This window comes from Chiloscyllium plagiosum, unplaced genomic scaffold (genome assembly GCF_037043375.1).
Source record: "Chiloscyllium plagiosum isolate Xiang-an unplaced genomic scaffold, Cpla_swu_hap1 HiC_scaffold_13, whole genome shotgun sequence".
Lineage (NCBI taxonomy): Eukaryota > Metazoa > Chordata > Chondrichthyes > Orectolobiformes > Hemiscylliidae > Chiloscyllium > Chiloscyllium plagiosum.
This window is the reverse complement of record NW_028270151.1, coordinates 59,077,865-59,099,332: the sequence shown is the minus strand read 5'-3', so window position 1 is coordinate 59,099,332 and position 21,468 is coordinate 59,077,865. Positions and strand designations below refer to the sequence as shown.

The 21,468-nt window shown below is 38.0% G+C and overlaps 1 protein-coding gene across 1 annotated transcript in view; it reads right to left on the bottom strand.

Annotated features, from left to right (window-relative positions):
• Nucleotides 1–2,342: 2,342 nt before the first annotated feature.
• ppm1lb (protein phosphatase, Mg2+/Mn2+ dependent, 1Lb) overlaps nt 2,343–21,468 on the bottom strand; it is a 173,410-nt gene continuing 154,284 nt past the window's right edge. Inside the window, exons 3-4 of the mRNA XM_087993637.1 lie at nt 8,992–9,153; nt 2,343–4,985 (exon numbers count right to left, since the gene is read on the bottom strand). Coding sequence (XP_087849763.1) covers nt 4,639–4,985; nt 8,992–9,153 — 509 coding nt within the window. The 3' untranslated portion in view covers nt 2,343–4,638. The remainder of the gene's footprint in view (nt 4,986–8,991; nt 9,154–21,468) is intronic.

The following is a 21,468-nucleotide window of genomic DNA, read 5'->3' as shown; positions in this document are numbered from 1 at the left end:
ATTGGTAATGATATTGACAGGCTAATTGATTCAGATCTAGCATGTTGCATGTTCCTGCTGAACTCAAGTAGGTTTGCTTTCAAGTGGTGGCCACAGGAGCAGAAGCAAATGAGCAAAATTTTAACTCAGTCAAAACTCATCTCCTCACGAAGTTAAAATTGTGCCCACTGAGTTGCTATTGTCTTCCTGAATGACATTAGAATGGTGTTTGATATTGGGAGCAGGATATCCAATACCGAGATAGCAACATCAAAACAGATGTTTAGCTCCTCAAGGTTTTCACACAGAAGAATAATTGTTAAAAGCTGTACTGTTGTTACCGAGGCTTTGAGCTTCCAGTTGTAACTTGCAGTAACTTTGGCTTCAAATTACTTGGAGATTAGTGACTGGCACTGGGGAGAGGTTTCCACTATCATATACCCTGCTAAGACATCAGTCACAGTCTCCCAAGTGAATCTGACTTTCCTCAGTCTTTGCTTCTGTACCATATGACGTAGCTGGGAAACATTGCCTTGGGTAATTACTATAAATTTTGAACTTTCCAGATGACATCCCATAATTTCTCTTACTAATCCTTTCTTTACCATGATATACCAAGTATGGGTTACTACATTAATGCTTTTAGTAAGAACACTCTGAAAATAATCAATGCTCTTACTCCGTAACACTCTGATCTCAAATTTCTGGATGCTAGAGAGCTCACAGCGAACAGTTGGGTGTCAGATTCTGATTATGTTAGAATTCTACAACAGAAGAATAATCCTTCTGATTTCCCACCTGTAAACCCCGTAGGATTTTGGAGCCATCACAGCTGGTCACTTTAATTCCAGTTGAAGTAGCGTATTTAAAAAATGTGTTTTGGCCAATTTGGGCCTTTCCAAGGAATGTGCTGTACCTTAGAAAGATAGATCAAATTGGATCATTACCTTTTCCAGTTTAGACATCAATGGTTCCTCTCAGATGTGCAATAAAAACAATATTCACAGATTGCATGGGACAAAGCTGGACAATTGTCCAGTTTCAGGTAAATGCCAGTGTTATAGCTGTACTGGGAGCAGTTTGCTTAGGGGTGCAGATATTTCTGCAGCACAAGTCTTCAGTACCACACTGGAATGTTGTCAGGCCCTATAGCCTTTATTATGTACAGTGCCTTTAGCACACCATATCCTCCCCTGAATTTCAGAAATAATCTCGAAAATTGAGCAAGGACAAACAGAGATTCTTCTCCACTTGCATTGGTGCCTCAGAAATTTCCTGACAATCTTGTCCATTATCATTACCCACATCACATCTATCATTGGTAAAATAATCATCTTTGAAATAATCACTGTAGCTAGATAATGGTGTTCATTACCTCTGTGAGCCCTAAACAAGTTCATCTTGAATTTCTCTCTGCTTTTGAAAGCAATTCTAATTACTCAGATGGGTGGGAATGCTGAGGCCATGGATAATAAATCAACTGTTACTTTTCATGCATGTCTGCTTTTTCATCCTTGTTCATAAACAAAGAAATTCCCAAAGTTTATTTGCATAACAATACTTCATACTTTTAGAAGACTTCCAATATTGTATGTTACAATTCCTACATTCTCCTACACTCCTATGAACAGATGTAAAAATGATTTCTTTGGGAATTGTTAAAAATCAATTGTACAATTAGAATTAATTCAGCCAACATTTTTAGGAACAGCGGACCAAAAGCGACATATTGCTTCACTGTACAATCTTCAAAGTTTAGTTTTGTTAAGCTTACTGAACGAGTTTGTGGGCAAAGCTGGACAAGTCCACTCATTATACATTAATTTCAGCATTCAAATTTTGTACATACTACAAGCTACTATGTGATACGAATGTTACATCTATTTTGATGTAAATTTAATAATGATTATGTATATTCATTTTGCATCTTGAGATGGATCAGTTAGTATTAAATTAGGAGGAAAAACTACTAATTTTAAGAAAAATATAATCAAGACATTAAGCAATTATTCATACTCACATCTACTTTTTACCTGAAGAAGTGAATGAAAAATAGCCCTATTATTACTATTGTTTTTTAGTAAAGCTATTTCATTGATGACTTCTAAACACAATCCTAATAAGCCTTGAAAATTGCTGCAATGAATAGATAACCGCATTTTGATTCTGAGTTCATTCAGCCAGTATTAGGAATGCACAATTTCTGTTTATCTTAAATTAGTCTTTTAATAGCAAAACCAAGCTGATTGAATAGAGGCTCTACTTTGTAATTTAATAGAATGTATATCATGTATCATTATCATGTAAATCATTATTGTAAGGTGTAAGACATTGAGCATTCAGAAGATACTTGATTACCTTCCTTGCATTTATAGTATAAACCTACATATCTATGCTACTCAAAATGTGACTACCATATTACTTTACTAAGAAAGTTCATGTTCTTTTGAGGTAGCAGAAAACTGAACTGTTTCCTCATTATTCATCAGTATAATTTTGTTTTAATCAAGAATTTGTACCTAGATACCTTTGTACTTAAGATGGCATCAGGAATTGTGACTTTATACACTTTTCACCGTACTCCTGTACTTGAGTACACATGATGATAAAACTCATTCTAATTCTAATACTCAATGCCTGTTTTATACATTTGTACTGTATCATAATTAGCACTGGCTAAGAAACCTCCTGTCGAGATATATGTCTGTTTTGCTTTATTTAAAGTTTATGATTCTGACATAATAATCAGTAGATGATACATGTAAGAATTTAAAACTTGGGATAGGTATTCTGTGGACCATTGATAAATGAAGTAGTTAGTTTAATTGTTATGTATTCTTGTTCTCATTAAACCTTACATTGTTTATTATTAAATCAACATGTCAAGTTTGATATTTGTTCAATGTTAGGTTGATTTTTTTCAGTGGAATATTTGATACTTGTAAATAATTTATGGCAGATTGCTTCTGAAGTTTTGATTAGATTCCCTACAGTGTGGAAACAGGTCGTTTGGCCCCACAAGTCTACACCGACCCTCTGACTAATGCACCTAATATTATGGGCAATTTAGCACGGCCAATTCACCTGATCTGCACATCTTTGGACTGTGGGAGGAAACCGGAGCACCCAGAGGCAACCCACACAGACACGGGGAGAACATGCAAACTCCACACAGACAGTCACTCGAGGCTGGAATCAAACTTGGGACCTGAGTGCTGTGAGGCAGCAGTGCTAACCACTGAGCCACCGTGCCAAGTCACTGAGTAACTACTTTGTCACAACACTGACTGCGTAGATATAACAATGAAACCAATTTCTTGTTCATATAAAATTAATCCCTTAGCCCTAGCAGTAAAGAGGGAGGCAAATCTGAATCCTAATTTAACTTTTTACTGACTGTTTAACTAGTTACATCTTGTGAAGTGGAATGCACCATCTGCATACAACAAAGTTGACCCTCACCAAAAAATAGGATTACAAGAGTTGACTAGCACAATGCTGAGCTCTTTATAGTCTATGTCCTACATACAGCTAAGAAAAATTGGATTGGATCTGATTCATTCCAAACTTGCCACTTTGGCAAACATGCTAATGAAAAGTAGAATTGTGATTGATTGACAATGATCTGTGAGTCTTACTGAGAAAAAGAAATCTTTAGTTTAAAATGTGAGGTTGGTATGACAGATCATGCATAATTCACTAATGTCTGAGAAAGCTACTTCAAATATTTATAGTGTAAAGATAGGCAGAGCACACGTGGGGATAATTTTGACTTTTTGCAAAAGTGCAAAAGGAGTAATGTCAAATTGGCTGCAAATTTTACGTCTTCCATTATATTAACTTCTGTTAATTGAAAATCATTACTGTAGACTGTGGAAAATGCTTGAATTTGGTAACTGTGTAGCCAGGATTTAGTTGGCACAATGTACACAGACTTTTTTTACCCAGAAGCTATTGACATTATCAGCTGATCATAAAGCAGCAAGAGGAAGACCACTGAGAAGTTATACAAACCTATCATCCTAGTGATAGAAAAGATTCAGTAACTCATAGTGTCTGTGCCAGGAGAAAACTATAAAGAGAGGCAACTCCAAATAACTAAATCTTTGTTACATGTCAACTGTTCATATACTATGTGCCTAAGAATTTATGCTGTAAATTATGCACATTTATTTTCCTTTTCATACACATTTTTAAAAGAATTCTTCTTCTGTCGGTGTTAGTTAAATTTATTCACATTTTTTCAATTCAATGAATGTCTGCTCAGTAGCTGTTTTACTGATTATGAAAACCACTGAATCAGCAACAGGGATCCTGAATGTTAATTAGTTTTTGCTTTATTGCTTAAATTGGCTATTCTTTATAAAACTGTTGATCACAATTAATTTAGTATTGTAGCATAAGATTTGCACTGTGCATTGTATTACATATAATAGAAATATTAGAAGAGATTTGAAAATGATTATTGATAAAAAGGATGATATTTTGACCTCAGTCAGTTAAAATGAATGTGCAGCTACTTGGTTTGTCCAATTCTACAAGCCGTCTAGCACTGACCATTCGGATGTAAATATCATGACCTTTACTATTATTATCACACACATTGCTAACATTTGCACAGCATTACTTGAAGAACCTTGCCCCCGTGCTCAATGTCATTCACTGGTCTTCTGTCTTACTGTTGTTTCTGAATTTTACCACCATTACAGTTATGTTATCAGGACATCCTCTGTAGAAAGACTGCAGAACAATGCTCTTTGCTCCGAAGTGTGGCTCGTCAAGACGTTCTTTGATGAATCTCACAGCTTCTTCATTGCTGAAAGCATCCCAGAGACCATCTGAGGCCAATATCATGAACTGTGGTTGTAGTTTATCCAGGTCAAAAGACAGAATATCAGGGTCAGAGATTACGACTTTGAGGTTTTTAAGAGGGTAATCTCCCAGAGAACGAGACATTGCCAAAATTCCTTGGACCCTCCATGAACCATTGAAACTTATGAAACCACCTATAATAAAATAAAGCATGTGTATACTTAAAATGCGTGTTTCTATATTGTGATAAAGTATTTTTCTATTGTATACCATATACACCATGTAAAAGTCGAATTTTTTAGACTTTTTTTAAAGTTAAATTTATGGGGTCAACTATAACATGGATACTACTTTTGAGGGGCTGAAATTCATGCTACAGTTCAAATACTGAATCATTAGCAGAAGCCCAATTGTCCATGTTTCCAATGCATGATAACTTGTAGCCTTCCTTCTGTCGATTTCTGATTACAAGCTGGTGTAACGGTAATATCTTATCTTCTAGTTCAGCAGGCAGCTTTTGTGCAGTGTTAGTTCTCTGCCAAAGTATTAAGTCATGCCTTCTCATAGACCTTGAGCACCATCCAACACTTGCCTTAATATCTGAAACTCCATCCTTCTTTGATTCATTTCATGCATGGATTCAGAAAGCTTCACAACAATTATCTTTTCCATTTTGATGATTTTCAAGTACCCATTCGGCAACATTTTTCTTCAATTGTGGCTACTTGCAAAGTTTACCTGTGTTTAGCGTTCAAAACTACTCATTTTAGCATTGTCTGAAGTTGGTTCGATTTCTTTCTCCAGTCTCTCACAAGGTTCTCTGAAACACAACATTCTCTTGCTGCTACACAGTTATTTGTCTTCTCTGCAACTTCAATAACTTTCAGTTTAAATGCTACTATATACCTTTTGTTTTTTTCTGGAAGGCATTTTTACATAAAATGATGGAGAAATTTCAAAATCTCAACTAGGTATTCCATGAGGTTTGTTGTCACCTGACTCTGACCTGATGCATCTTAAACTTTCATGTCAAATTGGTGTGAAATGTACATAAAATCACGTAATAGCACAAAAAGATTCATTTCCTCATCGTAACATTTACATACAGGATAATATCTTGACTCACAAATATTCATCTGTTATCTGTGAAGAGTTAGGGTCAACTTTTACATGAGATATATGGAAAATTCCAGATTTTTTGGCCAGAAATAGGCAGTTAACTTTGATATGAGATCGACTTTTACTCGAGTATATACGGTAATAGAAATGAATTTGTACTTTTCTTATTGTGCCATGGAATCATGGATCAGAACCTAATGTTGATATACATTGATTAATAAAATCACCGGATAAAAATAAAGCTCTTTTATTTTAACACACTTAAAACTACATATATAATTGATTGCAGTCACTTAATTCAATCACAATTTTGGTTTCTGTGTAGATGTATAATGCTTACCATGTGTTTTAGGAACATATAAACAGGAATAGGCCATTTGGCCGCTTAAACCTCTTGTTCCATTGAATGACCTCATGGCTGAGCTGTGACCAAGCTCCATGTATCTATTTCTGTTATATCCCTTAGGGTAACAAAAGTCTATCAATCTCAGAGTTAGAATTAACAACTGACATTGCATCAACTGCAGATTATGGATGGAAGTCCCAAATTTCTACAACATTATTGTGGAAGCGTTCCCTAATTATACTCTTGAAATATCCTAGGGTATACATAATATGGTACTATAGTCTGAAATGCGCAAGCTAAAAGGCTGGAGGAAACTAATTCAATAATAACTTCCAAGAGGCAGTTGGGAAATACTGGAAGAGGAAACTTTGTACAGCAATAGAGAAGGGGCAGAGGAGTTACATTAATTGGATAATTCTTTACAGGAGCAAGATGGTCTTAAAGACCTGTTTCTGAGCTGGTCCTAGACCTGGACTCTTAATTAACAGAAACAGTTTCTCCCTATTGGTTCTGTTTATTCCCCTTAATATCTTGAACATTTGATAAATTGCCCTTTAACCGTATAAATTCCAGGGAATGGTTGAAGATATTTAAACCCTCTTACTAATCAACCAGTTACGCTGATTTCAAATAATTTGTTGATGAATTGATAAAATAAGGAACACAAAATAAATTATAAATAAATTTATTTTGTGTTATTGAATTCAGTTATTGAACAGGTTGAAAGTGCACAACTCATTACAAGATGCAAATATACAAGCAGCCATATTGGTAAAGACTAAAAAAGTCATTGTGCAGTGCCTAAGTTTTAGATATATAATAGACTTTGATTATTCCCAAACAATGGGTTTAATGCTCATCTTAGGACCCCACTGTAAGATTTGTCTGCCCAGGTCTGCATGCAATGATTAAACAGTCCTTAAATGTACAGACAAAATACAGCTCAGAAACAAGTCTTGAAGGCCATTTCACTCTTGGAAAGAGCTATCCAATTAACTTAACTCTTCTGCCCCTTCCCCATTGCTCTGCAAATATTCCCCTTGCAGTATTTTTCAGTTGCCTCCTGGAAGTTATTATTGTATTAGCTCCACCCTCGCCATTTAGATTGTGCATTCCAGACTTTAGCAACATATTGTGGTAAAGAATTTCTCCTTATCTTATCTGTGGTTGTGTAACATTAAACCTGTGTTTATTGGTTATTGACCCTTTTGTTATTGGAAAGAGCCTTATGCTATTAAAACCTTTCTTAATTTTGAAAATATTTATTACATCTCCCAAAACTCTCTCTGCTCTAAGCAGAGCTACCCAAGCTTTCCTATTCGCTTTATGTAACTGAAATCCCACATTTCCTAAATGTCCTCTACACCTTCTCTAAAGTTTTGACATCCTTATTAAAGTGTGTTGCACAGAAATAATAAATCACTGGGTAGGTCCAAGTTGTGCTATCAAGAATTAGCAGTAGGTTCCTGCTTTGTATTCCACTTCTCTATTAAGTCAAAGACCCCAAATATTTTTCATTAGCCTCCGCTGTTTGTTGTGCGTTTAACATTATTAAGGTTTTAAGATGTAATTACCTGAACTCATGATACTCTCAGCTCCTCCTCCCCCAATATTATTGCCCTCCTTGATTGTCACAGCTACCCATCTCCCTTAGTCACTATTTTATTCCTAAGTTAATTTCTCCCCTTCCTGGTCCTTCATAGGAACAGGAGTGGGCTAATGCCTGCTCTGCCATTCTGTATCATGGCTGATTATCCACGTCAATGCCATTTTCCCATGCTATTCCCATTTCCCCTGATATCATTATAAACAGAAATCTAACAACTGTTTTGAACTTAATGACTGAATGACAGCCATCCAGGGTAGAGAAATCCAAAGATTCACTGTCACCCTGAGTACCTAAATTTGGCCATGGATGACTTCCCTTTTATTTTGAGACACTCTCCTGATTCTGAACCCCACAATCATGGTAAACATCCTTTCTGAAATTACTCTAATCTCTTCAAGAATTTTGCAAGCTTCTTTGCAATTGCCTCATATTCTTTTAAACTCAAGAAAGACGGGTCCAGTCTCCTCAATTTCTCTTCATAGGGCAGTCCCACAAACTCATCACTATGTTGAACTTCCTCTGCCCGCCCTCTTTGACAACTATGTCTTTCCACAGGCAAGAGGACCAGTATCATACACAATACACCAGGTGTGGCCTAACTAGTGTTCTATACAACTGAGACAAGATTTCTTTGATACTATATTGAAATCTTCTTGTGATGAAAGCCAACAGGTATTTGTCTTCTGAATCACTTGATGCACTATCATGTTAGCTTTCAGTAACTTATAAACAAAGATACCTAGGTTCCTTTGGACATTATCACCTTCTAATCTCTCACCTTTGAAGAAATATTCTGCATCTCTGTTTCTCTTACCTTCACTTACCAATGGGTCATTGTTGACACAACACTAGCCCAAGTGAATTGTACTTGACTTAGTGACCTGTCTGTGACTCATCACAGCTTGCCACTTCAATGGTCATGAGACCTAAGGGCCAATATTGGATTTGACTAGATTGTATTACTCAAGTGTAGGGATTAACTCATGGTAACATGAAAATGCCAACAGTAATACACAACATCCCAGCTAAACAGCAGCAAAAGTGATAATGGGAATGCATCCTATGATATTTTGCACCAATTTTAGCTTTTTGAAAACAGTAAATGAGTTTTTCCCTTTCCCATTACCTGCTCTTTTTATCCGTTTTCTTTCCTTCAACTGGTAAGGTTTATGGTCATGTGAAAGGGGAACAGCATTCCCCTCTTTGTCGCATAGTACACCACGAGAATCTCCAACATTTGCAACAGTTAGCTCTTTGTCCGACAGCAATGCAATCAGACATGTTGTGCCTGTAAACAAAATACAGATGTTATTATTGAAAGTAAGTGAAGCAAATCTAGCTGTTTTGATGTTATAGATTTCTACCATCTGTAATAAAAATAGCTGCAATATTCAACATTTTAGTTATGGTTTTGGGCAGTGGAGAATATAAAACAATTAAACAGTTTCAATAATCTTTCCAATGATAATGTGTCTTTAGAAACGGTTAGAACTGGGTAATACATAGCATCAGATCTGTGACTGAGTCAATAACATTGCACACCAAATATTAATATGATTGTGCTATTTCTAAGATTTTAAAGTTTTATTGCCAACAGAACACTAAAAGCTATAATTAATGGAAGGAAAAGATGTAATCTTTGCTCAAAGAAGAGATTCATGTACTCTGTCGGGGAGTATATAAACAAAGATACAATAGCCACAAAGACTTACATATCATTGGAATTAAAATATACTTGACTATTTAATTTCAATTTTCATAAAGCAGCAGTTTGCTGAGTAAATACTAATTAATAGCATTTTTGTCATCCTTTAAGTAACTACTTATTTGAAGTAGCAGTATTATTTCAAAAAGCGATTAATAAGCTAAAGTTTATTTTGAATTTTTCCATTTGGTACATTGAAACTGATCTTATGCATGATTATTTGGTCAAAGGAAATTAGGTAAGTTAAATACTGCTTTCTTATTAATATGCACACTGCACAGAAACACCTGAACAACAGTAATTGAAACACTTTATTGCTATCTAGTAAAATTTTAAATAATACAGTATACCACAATTTTTGTATCAAATAATATACTTCATACTCCATTTCAATTCTTTTGGAATCTTCAGTTCATTTCAAATAGTGTTTGCCTGATTATTTTTAAAAATCACACAATACCAGGTTATAGTCCAACAGGTTTGTTTGGAAGCACATTTGGTACTTCCACATAAACCTGTTGGACTATAAACTGGTGTTGTGCGATTTTTAACTTTGTCCACTACAATCCAACACCAGCTCCTCCACATCAAGATTATTTTTAGGAAATTTTCTTTTATGATTAGTAGAACTTGAAAAGGTCTGTTAGCCTGAAGCCGTTAGTTGGAAAAATGCTAGAATCCTTTCTAAAATATTTAATAGCAGAGCATTTGATAAACAGTGAAAGGATCAGACTGAGTCAGTATGGTTTTATGATAGGAAAATCATATATAACAAATTTTCCAAGAATCTACTTAGTTGAGTTGATTAGGGGGAGCCAGTGGATGTGGTTTACTTGAACTTTCAGAAAGCTTTTGATGAAGTCCCACATAAGGGATTATATAAAATAAAAGCATATGGGATTGGGATAGTGTATAGACCTGGATAGAGAATTGGTTGGTAGACTGAGAAAAAGGAGTAGGAACAAATGGATCTCTTCCTAAGTGGCAGCCAATGATTAGCAGGGATCAGTGCTTGGACCCTAGCTATTCACAATATTTATTAATGATTCAGATGAGGGAACTAAATATAATAACTTCACATTGTAGATGATACAAAGTTATGTAGAAAGGTGAACTGTGAGTAGGGTACAGAGATGTTTCAGTGTGACTTGGCCAATCTAAGTTGTTCCATATTATCCAGGGATGTGCAGGTTAGGTGGAATAGCCATTGTAAGTGCAGAGTTATAGGAATAGAATGGGGGAGTTGGGTCTCAGGCGATGTTCTTCAGAGGGATGGTGCAGACTTGATGGGCTGAATGGCTTCTATCTGCACAGCAATGATTCAACCATTCTATGATTTGAGTAAAGGAGCAGGGCTATCTTGCGACTGTGTAGGGCCTTGATGAGACCATACCTTGAGCATCCTGTACAATTTTGGTCTTCTTATTTGGGGAAACATGTTCTGGCTGTAGAGGGAGCACATCAAAGCTTTACCAGACTGATTCCTGCAATGGCAGGACTGATGTGTGAAGAAAGCCTAGGTGGTTAGTACAATATTCATTACAATTTAGAAGAATGAGGGGGCATCTCAGATGCATATAAAATTTCACCAAGACTGGACAGAATAAATAATGGAAGGAGGTCCCTGATGACCAGGGAGTGCAGAACCAGGGATCATAGTTTAAGGATGTGGGTTGATTATTTTGGACTGAGATGAGAAATGTCTTCACCCAGAGAGTAGTAAATGATTGAGCCCAAAACATAGGAGGTTTTCAAGGAGTTAGATTTAATTCTTAGAGCTAAAGGAATAAAAAGGAGAAAGCAGGAACAGGACATGGCATTGGATTTTAAGCTATGATCATCTTGAATGGCAGAGCATCTTGAAAGGTCAAATGGACTAATCTTGATCCTATTCTCTATGTTTCTGTGTCAGAATTATTGATACATGCGTGTACTGTGCAAAACTAGTAAATCAAAATATACTGATATTGGGGCAGATTTTCTTTTAGTACAATTTGAGTGTAATTAATCATTTGAATTAGGCAGGTAAATCTGTCACTTATAAGAAAACCACTCAGTTTTCTGCCATTCATTTAAACAGACAGAAAATTGGACATTCTTGTAATAGACATAGCAAAGGAGATCCTCAATGTCCAAATTTCCTCAAAGTATTCCCATAAAATATTTTATGGGAAGAAAAAATAAGAGAAACAATCTGCTCTATTATATGTCAGAGTACTATGGCAGTCTGACAATGTAGTGATGAAAACATTAATAGCTATATAACTAATGTATGGTCTATCAGAACACATGGTATGATTGACTAAGGGGTGAATACAGACTTCTGTACAGTTTGCTGTAACTTACCCAAACTTACGAAATGAACAAATTTTATGTTCTTGAATGTTTTGCAAGACCAAAAGACTGTTCAAAGTAAATGGTCTGAGTGTTGCAAGTTTCTTTCACAAATAAGACAGGCTTTGGGCTGGAATGTTTCCAACTACTCAAAGGAAAACATGAATATCTCCAGGTTTGGCGTAGAGACCTAGGATTGATTTAGTGAACAATTGGCTTAAAAAAACAATTCTAGTTGGAATGGAAAAATTAATGCAAGGTGGATACCATAAGGGCTGGCTTACCCCATGGGGTAGGCAAAGAACTCAACATAAAATTAAACCTTTTGTAGCAAGAGGAATCTATAGATAAGATCCTATCAACATAGCACCTAAGTCAATCCCAGAACAAAGTAAAATTAAGTTTTTAAAAGGACAATTAAGACAATTGGGGTTGCAATCAGAAGGTAACTCAGTCAGTTGCAGTTAGAATTAGATTTTATTGTCAAGTACTTGAGTACTGTGAGAAGTCCACAATATCATCAATCATGGTGCCATCATAGGTATGAAGAAACCGAGATATAAAACTTTAGGTACAAAGTAAAAAAAACCCAAAATTAAAAGTTAAACATTCTAGTCCCTCTTAATATAAAGTAGAAATTAAAGAAATAAAGTTCAAAGTTCAACAGTCTTTCCTAAGTGCTTAGGCATGCTGAGCTCACTCTCTACAAAGGCTCGATCTCCTCCACTTTGGCCCGCTCTCTGGGAGACCTTAGGCAGCCTGTTCTCTCAGCTGCCACAGTTGTCATGAGAATCTCCCACACCACTGAGCTGAGCTCACTCTTCCCTCATTGGCCTCAACCTCCAACTGTTAAAATCATGATCCAGGCCCCCAGCCGCTGCTACGCAACGAGATTTAATTCTGCCTACCACCACAGTCCCCATTCCGGGCTCCCCTCTGCTACCATGCTCCAGATCTGATAAAGCCACAATGTCATTGCCAGCGCTGCCTCCAAGACCAAGCTCTCTCCAGATGGTAAATTCGATCTACCCCGCATTCAGTACCACTGCAGATACTGGGGGACCTCTCTTGAACTGCACAGGTTTATGAGTAATCTGGAATTATGATAGAGAAGTTCTACTGGATGCTTAATTATAACTTCATGTTGATTTTTAGGTAAAACAGAACTTGTAGCATACTGGTCTGAAAGAGTTAACATTTAATTCAATGCTGTAAGCATTGCACACTGTGTCCATGTCACAGTTTGTGATCAGAGAAAAGGAGTTGATCAGAGACAGACCTAAGCTTAGTATGTTCCTAACAGTTTCTGCCGTAATTAAAGCAGGCCTCATGCAATCTGTAAGCAATTGCAGTAATACAATTATTATTGTATTGGTTTGTAGTATATTATTAATATTCAGGAAATTTTATTCCAAAAGGAATTTTATTTCCAGAAGGAAAAACAGATTTTAATTATCAGTTTGGTGCAGTTTTTTTTAGAACAAAGATCAGAAAGTCAGTTTGAACAATGAACCAGTCAGTTTATCCAAAAAAAAGCATGTGACTTAAGTTAAAAGTCTCAATCAACTACCTGGGGAATTAATTGCTGAATGTTTACACAGTTGAGTTTCAATGATACAGAAACAGATGGTCAGGGGCCACTACTAAGTTAAGCTCAGAAGAAGATAACTTATCCTCATAGAAGGGCAGTTGTTTAGCTTGTGGCTCAACGCTGTGAGGCTTTTCTCGTTTGTAGAAGTTTCCAGTCTGCGAGGGTTAGGTTATAGATGTTTCTAGGCTCTGAGATTTGGTAAAAATCTCACATTGCTTCAACAGTTAGAGGAAATTTGACTTTCAGGGTGACTAGGGATGGGCAATATATGTCGGCCAGCCAGCAAATCCATGTCTGTGAGTGCATTGAAAAAGGCTGGACAGTGTCATGTGAATAAGAAATTCAAATGTTAGGATCGGAGGGATATTTCAATGAGATTGAGTGACTATGAAGGATATTGCTGGGTAAATGGTTGAATCTAATTGTTGCTTATATTAAGATCTTTCTGAATTGTCATTTTGCTTATTTTCTTTGTATAATAAACTTGTGCTATTTGATGAAAACAACATTGGCATCGTCAGGTAAATATGTTCAGTGACTGACCCAACATGGTACCCACACTGCAGACATTAAACATATGATCCATGAAGCTAAATTTGACTCTGGGATCTGTCTTGTCCAGTTTTCCATTGGGTGAATCCAGCAATTATTTAATTAATCATCTCAACATGCAAGTTGAGAGACATGACTTGGGATAAAATAAAGCCCGAATTCATATGGAACTAGATTATTGAAGGTTTTATTGATGAGTCTTAGTCAGAATTATTACAGTCCAAAGAAGGCCTAACTCTAGATAAAGTTATTCAGTTCGTGAGTGAAGACAAAGTCTGGAAGCAAAACTGATCCTAGGAGGAGAAGGTATACATGGTACAGGAGATCAATAGGATCTATTCATTTCTAAAGGTACTAAAACAACAAAAGACATACTGAATAAGCTAAAGCACTGGGTAGGACAGACCACAGAGATTAAAAGTCCATGCCAGTACTGTGGAGCAAAGACACCTCACAGGCATGTGCAGTACCTGGCATTTAAAACCAAATGCTTTATTGTAAGCAAGCAAGTTACTTTCAGAAACTGTGCCAAAACAGGTCACAGCCAATGAAAACCAATGACTGAAGAATTACACACATGCACAGATCAATGGAATAGATCAGTAGAAGACAAGCCTCAAAGTTTTCCTAGATTGATCAAGATCAATCATTTTGGCATGCAGGCTTTTATATCATTGGATGTTTGTGAATTTCAAATTACACACAGGAACAAATGTCACTGTATTATCCGATAGACAGCCTTGACTGAGAAAACATTACTTACAGCTGACTGAAGTTTGACTATATGGTCCCAGTGGTATATTCATCAAAAAATACACTCAACTTTCCAACATAAGGCATAGAAAATATTCGAAAGCCTATATGTGCTTTATAATCAAGAATTTTCACCCTTAAATAGAAAGGCATGGATTCACATAAATCTGATTCGAAGTCAGAAGAGTTTAAATGACAACAGGTGAAGGAGAGATGGTAGTGTGTTCTATAATTCATGGTAGAACCTAAACAAAAAGCAAAACTCCATGAGGTTAGTTATGATTAATGAAATCTTATTTAATACTCTTACTTTCTCAGCTAAAGGCACTTCTGCACAGCTGTGTTCCCGAAAGGAAATCTGCCTTATAGAGCAAAGCATACCATTTTGTTCAGTTAGCTAACTTGGCAATTAGTTATTATGACATTTATATGAGAATGCAGATTTCCTTTAATAACAGAAAAAAAATTACATTACATGAAGGAAAAAATTAAGAAAAACTATCTTAATGTAAAAGACAGTTGACAAGATCTAAATCACAATATAAAACATACTGTTGAATTTCCCTAAAATGCAGTTGGTCTCTTGCTGCAGGAACCATATTTAAAGCCAAGCTGGATATCAGTTCAACACTACAAGCCAGGAATAGCCCTTCAGTTGCAATGTGTGAAGTTACCCCAAAAATGGCTGAGAGGCAAATTAGTGAAAGGGAGCTGCATATGGAGGGTGTTGTGGACAAGAAGACTTGTCCTCCTTCCTCAGGACTTCCAAAGGAGATCACAGCACTCCAGCCTAGGTTGTCACTGGGTCAGTGCACTGTCCATGATCCAGAGGAATGGCTTGAAATGCCACAAGGTTACTGACCTTTTGCACTCTGCAAAGGTAAGTGCCACTATCTTCTCTCTGCTATCTCACACTCAGTCTAATTCTGCCACGGCAATGACGTCTCACCACAGCTCATGACCTACCACTTCAACTGTTGTAAGCAGTGGTTTTCCTCAATCACTCTCATAGCCTTCCTATCTGCTGTGCTTTCTATTCAGCCACTTTTCCTCCCAGCACCAACACTGTGCCAGCCTCTTTCATCTCACTCGTCCTTCCCTTTGTCTCACTGCAAGAGAAATCATTCCTACAATAGGACTGAAAGGGCCATGATATCTGATGGAGTGCTGAACACTCCTTTGTCTAGTGGGTGAAGATAGAGACCACTCCACCCTGAGGTCATGCCAGTCTTCCTTGTCCCAGAAACCAAGTAAAGTTCATTGCCAAGTATTGCACTGCTCTCCCATTACCATCTCGGTCAATGCCCAATCTTCTTTCTCATTTTCCAACTCATTCCCCCTCTTGTCTTCTGTAGGCAAAAAAACGGCATCTGCACCCTCTGAAAAAACAAGTCCCTCCAGCCAACACCCACTCCTCCACCTCTGAAAACACAAGTCCCTCAAAGGATGCAATATCCTCATCTTCCCTCTCAGAAGACTGCTGACATTGTCCCAGCTCTTCACCATCCACCACATCTCCTTTTGGCCTGCTCTAGATGTGCAGAATGCAATTATTATGTGGCACACTGTATCTGGAGTGTACTGCAGGGCTCCCACATTTATCCAAGCATCAGGCTCTTGAGGAGTCCCATTGTCTGCTCCTCCATGGCTCTGGTGAAAGAATGGACTGCATTGTCTCCATCCTTGGCCTCAGTCAGGAGTTTGTGTAATGAATTCATCAGCTGTGGTCGGAAAGGATACTCTCTCTCTCAATTTCCACCCTTCGAAGGCTTCTGCCACTCATCAGTTTGCTCCTCATAACTGGAAGTAATCTATCTTTGATCACTCAAGCAAAATTGTTCATCATGTTGATGCCCTTTCATAGGTCACCCACAGTTGTCCCTTTTCAAGATAAAAGCAGACCTCACACTTCTGGCATTATCATTGCAATTTTTTTTCTATACTCTCCCCAGTGCTTCAAAATTTATTCCATGATATGGTGAATAGTTTTCCAAGAGCGGTTCAACTGAGGCCCAATACACGTTTATCATAACTTCTCTACTTTCCAATTCCATTCCTCTAGAAATAAATTTTAGTTGCTGAGCTTGTTTTATTCAATATTAACCTATGTCACTACTTTAAGTGATTTTTGCTTGTTTAAATATTTGTGTGGCACTAGAGAGAACAGGCAATCCTAGAACAAATGGATGAGATCAAAGCTCTGCAATTATCCAGTTTAAATGGTTGCCAACAATTAAACAACTTCATAGTTAAGGAGATTCTAAAAATGTTTCCATTCTCAGTGATGAAAGAACCTAACACATCTGTTTAAAAGAAAACATTCTCATCCAGAAGTAGCTAGTGAACACCTTAGTCTCCTCCTGTGATTCTTGGCATTACACAACAATTTTAGTTCACTCTACATAACATCAAGAAACAGTTGAAGGTACTTTATACAGCAAATTGTTTCTACCTGACAATGTGGAAAATTTCCCAAAGAAGTCCTGTCCACAAAATGCTGGACAAATCCAATCCTGCCTTTTACTGCTCCCTCTGCCTACCCTTGAACAACAGCAGAGTAATGAAAGGTGTGATCAACAGTTTGATCAAGCAAGACTTACACACGATAACCTGCTTGTATTGTTTGGTTTGGATTCTGACAGAATCACTCAGCTCCAAAACTAATTACAGTCTTAGTCACAGACAAAAGAACTGAATTCAACAGGTGGAGTGTGAATGACTCCAATGCAATATTTATTCAAATGTGATCAATGGAAACAGATGGGTGAACTCTCCACTAGTTATGGTCATGGCTAGCAAAAAAGAAAGATGGTTATCATTATAGTGGGCCAATAATCTCAACCTCAGGATATTATCCTGAAGAACTCCTACAGCAGTAGTATATTAGACTCAATATATTTAACTGCTCATCAATTAACTTCCACCGATCTAATGTCAGAAAGGATGTTTGCTGATGATTGTAAATAATGGAGCACCATTCAAAACACCCAGAAACTGAAGCACACCACATTGCATTGAGCAAGACCTGGGTTTCTTATATACTCGCTGTACCCATCAGGGTTCAGTTGGAGACCATCCCAAAGGTCATCTGTAGGTGATAAAGCTGTGGGTTCTGCTTTAGTAAAGTCATTTGAGGTGGTAATTTAGGTAGACACTCCATTTCCAAAAGAGTATTGCACTGTCAGAAACCTGACTCAATCTCCCCTGAAATTAGAACTTTAAGCAGTGTTCTGACAGATGTATTTAAAAAGATTTTTAAAAAATCATAGATTCAGTGATATTCAAGACTGGGATCAATAAGTCATTGTTAGACAAAGACATAAAATGAATTAAAGGCATGGTCTATTTGAATGATGGAACAGAATTTTTGGGCTGTATGACCTAATAAAGTTACAGACACAGAATCATACACATAGAAACAGACCATTCAGTCCAACTCATCCATGCCAAACAGACATCCCAATCTGACCTAGTCCCATTTGTCAGTATTTGGCCCATGTTCCTCAAACTTGTTGTAAATGAAAACTTAGAGGAGCTGGGATACAGTCTTGACCAGATCAAGACTGATGAAGTTGATGTGCTAGAAATTTTGGAAAACATTAAGATTGATAAGTCCCCAGGGCCAGACCAGATTTATCCCAGGCTGCTCCGCGAAGCGAGAAAGGAGGTTGCTAAGCCGCTGGCGAGGATATTTGCCTCCTCACTCTCCACAGGAATCGCATTGGAGGATTGGAAGGAGGCGAATGTTGTTCCTCTTTTCAAGAAGGGTAATAGGGAAATCCCTGGCAATTACAGAACAGTCAGTCTTTTGTTTGTGGTCAGCAAAGTTTTAAAAAGAATTCTGAGGGATAAGATTTATGACTATTTGGCAAACATAGTATGATTATAGACAGTCAACATGGATTTGTGAGGGGCCGGTCATGCCTCATACACCTCATTGAGTTATTTGAGGAGGTGTCAAGACAGATTGACGACAGTCGAGCAGTGGATGTAGTGTATATGGATTTCAGCAAGGCATTTGATAGGGTTCCCCATGGTAGGCTCATTCATAAAGTCAGGAATTATGGGAGACAGGGAGATTTGGCTATCTGGATTCAGAATTGACTGGCTGACAGAAGGCAGAGAGTGGTTGTACATGGAAGGTACGCTGTCTGGAGGTCAGTGTTGAGTGGGGTCCCGCAGGGCTCTGTTCTTGGGCCTCTGCTCTTTGTAGTTTTTATAAATGACTTGGATGAGGAGGGTGAGGGGTGGGTTAGTAAATTTGCAGATGACACAAAGGTTGGGGGTGTTGTCGATAGTATAGAGGGTTACTGCATGCTGCAGCGTGACATTGACAGGATGCAGAACTGGGCTGAGAAATGGCAGATGGAGTTCAACCTGGATAAATGCGAAGTGATGCATTTTGGAAGGTCGAACCCGAATGCTGAATATAGGATTAAAGACAGGATTTTTGGTACTGTGGAGGAACAGAGGGATCTGGGTGTGCAAGTACATAGATCCCTCAAAGTTGCCACCCAAGTGGATAGGGTTATTAAGAAAGCATATGGTGTTTTGGCTTTCATCGAGTTTAAGAGCTGCGAGGTTTTGCTGCAGCTCTACAAGTCCCTGAAGAGACCACACTTGGAATATTGTGTCCAGTTCTGGTCGCCCTCCTATAGGAAATATACAGAGGCTTTGGAGAGGGTGCAAAGAAGGTTTACCAGGATGCTGCCTGGACTGGAGGGCTTGCCTTATGAAGAAAGGTTGAATAAGCTGTGACTTATCTCTCTGGAGTGAAGGAGGAAGAGAGGAGACCTGATTGAGTTGTACAAAATAATGAGTGGAATAGATAGAGTCAATAGCCAGAGACTTTTCCCCATGCCAGGATTGAATGGTACGAGGGGTCGTAGTTTGAAGATATTAGGAGGAAGGTATAAAGGAGACATCAGAGTAGGTTCTTTACGCAGAGAGTTGTGAATGCATGGAATGCGTTGCCAGCTGTGATGGTGGAAGCAGAGTCATTGGGGATATTTAAGCGACTGCTAGACATGCACATGGATAGCAGTGAATTGAGGGGTGCGTAGATTAAGTTACTATACTTTACATTAGGATTAAACTTCGGCACAACATTGTGGACCAAAGGGCCTGTTCTGTGCTTTTCTATTTTCTATGTTCTATCTTCTGAACCCTTCCTATTCCTATACCCATCCAGATGCCTTTTATATGTTGTTAATGTACTCATCTCCACTATTTCCTCTGGCAGCTCATTCCATATATGCACCACCTAAAATAACTCCACAAAGGCCAGCATACCATTATCAAATAACCCTTTATTTACAGGTGGAAAATACTTGACACTGATCCAGATTCCTCAGAGCCAGCTTTCAGAGTGAACAGAACTTTTAACACTCCTGTTTTTTTTTTCCATTTCCCTAAACTGAGGAGATTCTGAATCTCCTGTTTTAAACAAAAATTATTAAACAATCCATTTTACAATCAATTAACATTAACAGCTGTATACAGAGAAACAGCAATTTATAAGGGAGAGAAGCAGCAAAGCCAGACCCCAAACCCCACCGTTCAACCAGTTTTCAGGGAAATGAGGACAAACTTCAAATCCCAAAGTCATCACAAAACAGTAACAGTCACAAATACATACAAGACGGTCCAGTCCAATTAGATAAGAAACAATGCATACAATGCAGAACCCCCCCAGCAACCTAGCAAGCCACCCATCCCTCCCACCTTCCAGCCACTCTAAGGCAGCTAGTCCCTGCGCCCCTTGCCGCTCTCTGTCTGCACCATGCTCCTTTTGGCTCTCGGTCTGCTCTGACACAGCTTCTAGCCATCTCCAGGACAGCCCAAACACTCCTGTTCATATCTGTCAGCTGGGGCTCCCTGACTGGATCACATTAACAGCCTCAATCAGGGAATTTATAATCTATTAGATCCACCTGGCTGACCTTGTTACAATCACTACAGGACCCAGCACCAATCCTTGTGGCACACTGCTGGTCACAGACATACAGTCTGAAAAGAAATCCTCTACCACCACCCTCTGTCTCCTACCTTCAAGCCAATTTTGTAATGAATTGGCTAGCTCCCCTGGCTCCCATGTGATCTAACCTGGCCAACCGGTCTACCATGTGGAATCTTGTTAAACACTTTGTTGAAGTCCATATAGACAATGTCTATCACTCTGCCTTCATCAATCTTCTTTGTCACCTTTTTCAAATAACTCAATTAAGTTAGTGAGACACGATTTCCCACACACAAAGCCATGTTGACTATCCCTATTCAGTCTGTGCCTTTCCAAATGTACGTAAATCCCGTCCCTCAGAATCCCCTTCAACAACTTACCCACCACTGACGTCAGGCTCACTGGTCTATAGCTCCCTGGCTTTTCCTGACAGCCTTTCTTAGATAATGCCACCACAATAGCCAGCCTCCAATCTTCCGCTACCTTACACATGGCTGTTGATGATACAAATATCTCAGCAAGAAGATGTATGGACCAGGCTAGACCCCCTGAAAATATTTTAACAAGTTATCCTAGATGCTAGCTTTTTGTTATTTTAAAGACATATGTGAAGTGTGTGTTCCAAGTGTGATCCAACTGGGTCAAACCACTTTGCCTAAAGCAAAACAGAAAATGATTTAAACACTACAGTTGAAATCTGAACAAAAGA